At 29.6% G+C, this 6,787-nt stretch overlaps 1 protein-coding gene across 1 annotated transcript; it reads right to left on the reverse strand.

Moving 5' to 3' along the window:
• Window positions 1-4,061: 4,061 nt before the first annotated feature.
• On the reverse strand, window positions 4,062-4,663 carry LOC107919403 (pEARLI1-like lipid transfer protein 2). Its single transcript, XM_016848875.2, has one exon. It carries the CDS (start codon window positions 4,581-4,583, stop codon window positions 4,293-4,295), a length of 291 nt encoding a protein of 96 aa, XP_016704364.2. The 5' UTR covers window positions 4,584-4,663; the 3' UTR covers window positions 4,062-4,292.
• Window positions 4,664-6,787: the final 2,124 nt, after the last annotated feature.

Genomic DNA, 6,787 nt, shown 5'->3' on the forward strand with positions numbered 1-6,787 from the left:
AAAATATCAAAATAGTTTTAAGTTTCCAAAATACCCTACATCCAATGATTCTCGAGAAAATTGTGCCCTAACTTACTGGGCCTCGATTTTCTTCGTTGAATTTAGGTGGCCAATGTCTTTAAAATAAAATCGTAATTTTTTAAATAATTTTCTCGTGATTTTAAAATGTTGGACCCTAACTCACTGGATCTGACAACTGTACTACCTCGAGTTAAGGATTTTTAAGATAAAGGCAATATTTTGTGTTTAGAAATCTCAAGAAATTAAACCCTAACTTACTGGGTTTTAACTTACCGTTTGACTCAAATAACCAGATATCTTTCTCAAATTAAAACACGCGAGTTTTAAAAATTTAAAAGATATACCTAATTTCGAAGATTGAACTGTCGTACTCTAACTTACTGAGTGTGGCAATTTATCTCCTCGAAATAAGTGAGTCTCATCATCCAATTCATTTTATTCGAATTTTCTTTTTAAAGGATCGTATTTTAAAATCTTTTCAAAATTTCGACATTAAGACATTAAACAATCAATTCGGTACCAATTTTGGGTGTCACGAGGGTGCTAACCCTTCCTCGTGCGTAACTGACTCTCGAACCTGTTTTCTCAAAATTTGCAGACCTAAAATTATTTTCAAGGTGATCCGATCACACCTCAATAAAAGATCGGTGGTGACCCCCATTTCCATTTTTAAAAGTAGATTCCTCTTTTCAAAAAATTTTGTTTTTCAAAAAAATGGTTTCGACAATAATAAAATTATTATAATAAATAATAATTCATTAATAAACAAATAATAAAAGTAAATAAATAAATAAGAGTAATAATAGTAATAATAATGGTAGTAAAAATAAAATAAAAAAATAATAGTAATAGTAATAACAGTAATAATAGTAACAAAATAATAATAATAATAATAGGAATAAAGTAAAATGCAAAGAAATATGAACAAATAAAGAAGTAAAAATATACATAATAATGATAAAAAAATAAAGGAATATATGTACGGGCAAACAAATAAATAAATGGATGAAAATGATACATATAAATATATAAAAAAAATTGATAATAAATTAATACTATATTAAATTGAAATTAAAATAAAATTGAGAGCCCAAATTATAAATAAAACACTAAAGGGACTAAATTGAGAGAGTAATAAAATTAAAGATCCAAATTTAAAAAGAAAAGAACGAATTAAGGCCCCAATATGACACGCGTAAAAATGAAGGGACCAAATAGGAAATTTTTCCCAACCCTTGGAACGCACTGTTTTAGGGTTTTGCCTTTTTAAACGGTCTGAGGACCAAATCGAGAGAAAAATGATTTTGTGGCAAAATTAAAAAAAAATAGGATAGGATCTGATTGTAACCAGCCTCAAAATCGGAAGGATTAGTAGCAAAAATAGCCCCTTTTGTCCAAAAACACGCAGATCCTAGGTGGTTTCGGTCGAGTCGGTCCGATCCAAGTCAAAACGGCGCCGTTTTGGGCACATGGGAGTTGAGTGAAACGGCGTCGTTTCACTAGGCTATTTAAGCCAAAATTTCTTCAAAAATTTTCATTTTCTCCCTTCTTTTTTGAAAAAACTGAAAAACACTCTCAACCCTTCCCCTTTTCTCCGGGCTCCAGCCTAAGGTCCGGTCATTGGCCACCGTGTCGGCTATCGATCACCAGCGTCAGCACCGCCGTATACGGCGGTCGGGAAACTGAAAAGTTTCTCCTTTTTTTTCGATGCAAACCTTGGGCATCCAAACACTCCGGCAATGGCGAAAAAGGTAAAAAGGGCCTCCTTTTTTATTTTATATGTTATTTCGAAATAAAAAATGATAAAATAAAACAAAAATAAAAACGAAAGTATCACCTTAAAATTTTATTTTCGAATATGTGTTTTCTTTTTTTTTATTTCTCCTCTCCCCCTTTCATACAGATTTTTGATGGCTTTTTATAGCCAAATAAAAGGAAAATAACATTAAAAAATATTCTACTTTCCTATTATGTTTTCATTATTTGCTGTCATTGTTGCTGATATTCCATTTTTTTTTTGTTGTTGCTTGTTTCTTCTGCTGCAGGAGCATGCTTGGAGGGGCACGCGCGTGGTGAGGTCTGGTTTCCTGCTGCGGCGCCTGTGGGAGGGCTGGAGGAGCGTGGTTGGTGTGCGAAGGAGGAGCGGCACCTGGATCTCCTAGGGTTTCTGCTTCGTGGTCTAGGGCTAGGCATTGGGCCCTTGTAATTTGGCCACTATTTATTGGGTTGGGTCTTGGTGTATTTGGGTTTGGGCTAACAATTTTAATGTAATTGGACTGTATTTGGACTTTGAATTTTTATTTTGTATTTGGTTTTATTTTTTACATACGGGGCGGACAAATTGGGCCTATTACAAACACTTTTCAAAAGTGATTATCATTTTAATGATATATGATTTATTTTACCCATACATATGGTTACCCAAATAAGATAATGCATAAAATTGTATTTTTTATTTTTAATATTGTTTTTATTAAACTCATATTATATCATGACATATGATTTTATATTATGTTAATTAGAAATAAAATAAGAAAAGTACAATTTTATATAATCAACCCACCTAAAAAGAAGTATGAAAAAAAGTCAATAATATATATAATTGCATGATTTTTTTTTATCATAACTTAAAATTAGATTCTTTAGCTATAGTATATTAGTAATATGATACTAACAAAAAATTAATTTCTTTTCTTTCCATAAAAATATTTAATAAGTAATACAACTTAAAATTTAGTAGTGAAATTCTTCTCTAGTCAAGGCTAAAAGCATCAATGGGATGTTTTCGAGTGAACCTAATCTGTCCAAAAAACTCATTTTACTATTTAAAAAAAATAAAATATTAAAAAATTATATTTTAATTGATATGTTATATACTTTTATAATTAAATTTAAATTTTAAAATATTTTTATTATTTAAATTGAATTGAAGTTGGATCAATATGCAAAAACTCTTGTCTAAGTCCGGTTCAACTACTTGACCCTCGAATAGGTCTAGCCAAGGCCTACAAGCATAGATTAAATCCGAACTGTGTTAATAACTCTTCGTGTTTTGTTCTCTCATTTTATCTTTGTACTGTCAAACAGTGTGATAAAAGGTGTGCCTACTTCATTTGTCACCATAAAAGTCAATTTTGTATCGATCCTTCTGTCTCAATAAAAAACGGAAAGCTCAACCTTAAATTTCGTTTCATTGTAAATTTTGTCGAATACTAACTATTCCAGTCATATTTCGGTTAATTTTACCAGTTAGACTGGATTTGAAGCATCTGGTTTCTCACCACTTTATCACTGAAATCCAAAATCGATAAAGCTTATCGTTAAGCTTCCTTCCCATTTGACGTTTTAAAAGAGTACAACACAACTTGTAAACTTAAAGAGTAAAAACGAAGAAAAGGGAAGAAGCAGAGCAATACTTACTGAAAAAGCTTAAGATTACTAAAGAAGAAAAAAAGAAAAACTAAATATAAAAGGATAGAGAGGATGGCGTTAATTACCAGGAAATGTAATAAAAGGAGAAATTAAGGTTTAATTCTATTTTTGGCCCCTTAATTATAATTAAATTAGGTTTTAGTACTTTTATTTTAATTAAATTAGGTTAAATTCTGAATGCTTAAATTATAGTTTAGTTATGAGATGATTTTTTAAAATTTATTTTGGATTTATTGATTGAAGAATTCTATTTTTAAAGTTTATTAATTAATATTTTATATATTAATTGATGTATATTTTATATTTGAACTTTATTTAATTTTATTCACCTAATATTTTTAAATATATTTTATATATGTATGTTAAGCTTTTTTTTTTCTTTTAAATAGTGATGATATATCGAAATAGATTGATATTGGCACGTACCAATACTAATAGAAAAATGGTGCATCTATCGATACGGTACTAACTACCTTACTTGTCACACCTACTTTTTTATATATTATAATATCCTAAGCACGCGACTAAGATAAAACTAGTATATATAAAATTATAAGATGATGTCCAAAAAGAAATAAGAAAACAACATAAAACTAGAATAGCTATGATAAACAAGAAAGATAGTGTTGATAAATCCATATGCCGGAATATATCCCGAAAGTACACCAATAAATAGGCAATTAAACAACTGCCATGTCCACATACAAGAAATCGATAGAAGCATCAAGAAATTGAAACATAGACACACAAAAGCTATAGTGTTTTTAGTATATAAAGGAACACACAAGACGAGTGATATCCATATGCTCTATCAAGCGACATGTAAGAAAAGGAATGTTTCAAGGGCTAGTTTTAGAAGGTGGTGGAGAGAAGAATGGGATAGATGGGATCATAGTTGGGATTGAAGGCATGTTCGGCAATGGCGGTAATGTAATAGGCAAAGTTGGAAGGGTAGTGGGAAACGGCATCCTAGGAAATGGCAAAGATGGTTGCGTTGTGGGCAATGTGGGGATCGTCGGCTGTGGCAGATTGGGCAGCTGAAGGAGGTGACGAGCCGCTAGGCCAACGTTGATGCTTGAAAATGACAATGCCATGAAGAAAGCCAATGTAAAGCAATTGAAAGAGGCCATTTTGTGACGATGAAGATTGTTTTTGTGTTGCAATAGAGTGAAAGAGGTCTCTTAGGGTTTTTGGGTTACGAAAAACATGGCATGTGTAGGGGGTTTTATATACAACTGGAATTAGGTGTAGTTCGAATTCAGATAGATACATATATTCAATTTCTTTTTCCGGATTAACATAATATTTAAATTCAAATATTTTAATTATTATTTAGAGCTTACACCGATATTAACCCGTGAACTTTAAATATTCATTATTCGAATTTATTTTATTTTTTGGATAATAAATGTAATTCATTTTACTTTTTCGAATAACGAATTTGAATTTAAATTCAAAGTCAAATTTTACGCAAATAATAGATGGATTTAAATTCTGAATCCACTGTTTTTGCTATAATATATATTGGATTGGAAAATGTAAAGAAAAAAAAAAGCCTTTTGAAGCTTCTTGTTTTAGCTCACCTTCTCAACAGATATTGAGGTTGCATTGTGGTTGGCCAAATATAGGATGATGATGGTGAAGAAGAAACTTGTCTTAGGGTTGGAATTTCTAGTTGGTGGGTTATCTAACTCCATCCGAAACATCATTGTGCACCCATAGCACAGCATTTGGAAAGTAATTATATAATGATATCTTCTTCTTCTTCTTCTTCTTCTTCTTCTTTTATAATGTTTTGGTTATGGATGGATATGACTTGCACTTCCAACTTTTGTTTTTCCTTTTTCATTCTCCAAACATATTTTCCCATTCGGTAGATCAAAGTAGCTTTGTTTTATCATGACAACGATGAATAAAATTTGACATATATTATTTATGTGAATATAATATTAAATTCCACGGTGGAATTATAAAAGTACAAAAATTTTAATAATCTGTTATTATTATTTTTAAAGAAATTTGGGGTCTTTTAGTTATGTTTTTTTGTTTATTTTTCACCTTCAATTTTTGTAAATATATTATTTGCCTAATTTTTCTGATTTTAAATATATTTTTCTTATTTTTTAATTATTAAAAATTATATTTTCTAATTTTGAACTGATCTAGAATCGGAGATTCAACTGATTCAACCTTTTTTTTTAATTTTTCAATGATTCTTAAAATTGGTTTGAAATTACAATTATAATCACGATTGATACATATGTATAATTACAACAAGAATCATCAATACAATGTACAAACAAGAGTTACAATTACAATCAATACATTTATAAAACTATTACCAAAATTAATCAGTACAATGCACAAATGGACTAGTAATTAGCTAGGTTGTTTGAACTAGATCTGTCGATCAGAATGATTGGACTGAGAATTGGTTGAGGTGCTGGTCTGGAGAAGGACATTGAATCAGTTGACCCAAAAACCAATACAGACCGGTTGAATCGGGTGAGGTAGCATTTTGATTTTTTTAAGACTTTCTTAATAATTTAATTAATCAAATCAAATGGACCAATTAAATCGGTTTGATTATGGATTCAATTTTAAAAACATTGGTAATAATCGAAATATTTTTCATATTTAAATCAATATAAATTAAAAAGAATCTATACATATGAACGGAGAACCCAACAATGACAAAACTTAATAAGGCCAACTTCAAAATTTTTGAAAATTTTTATTATACTCTTTTAAAATTTTTGAATTTTTAAAACATATTTATATAATTTAAATTAGATTAATACCCTCAAATAAATTTTATATATAACATCCTTTCTAGGAAATCAAATGAAATTTATTGAATGAAAGAAACATTACAGAAGAAAAATATACACTTGAACACAACTTACACCTCCATCTATTTAACCCACTTAATTGAGCCGTTTGATTAAATTAATTTAACTCGAATTTTTGGTTACATCAGTTTCAGGTTCGGTTAGGATGGTTTTATCGATCTATTACCAACTATTAAAATTAATAACCCTTTTATATTATTTAATTCATAATCGATGTTCGATTATGTCAATTAAAGTCATAAAAGTCAACCAAATCTATTATAATATCATAATAATAGATGGTGTTGTTTGAATCTGTATGGATTAACTCGTCTAAGCAACGAACAAGAAAAATAATGAAGAAATTGAAAAGATCAAACACACAAATTTTACGTGGAAAAATCCCTCGAAAGAGGATAAAAAAACCACGAGCAAAGATAATTTTACTAAATCAGCAAAAACGAATAGTACAAAGATAGAGATAAAAACTAAACCCCGAAACC

The sequence above is a fragment of the Gossypium hirsutum genome, chromosome D13, assembly GCF_007990345.1.
Source record: "Gossypium hirsutum isolate 1008001.06 chromosome D13, Gossypium_hirsutum_v2.1, whole genome shotgun sequence".
NCBI lineage: Eukaryota > Viridiplantae > Streptophyta > Magnoliopsida > Malvales > Malvaceae > Gossypium > Gossypium hirsutum.

Excerpts from the sequence above, each read along its gene's own strand:
- LOC107919403 (XM_016848875.2), bottom strand. The coding sequence starts at position 4,583 with ATGGCCTCTTTCAATTGCTTTACATTGGCTTTCTTCATGGCATTGTCA.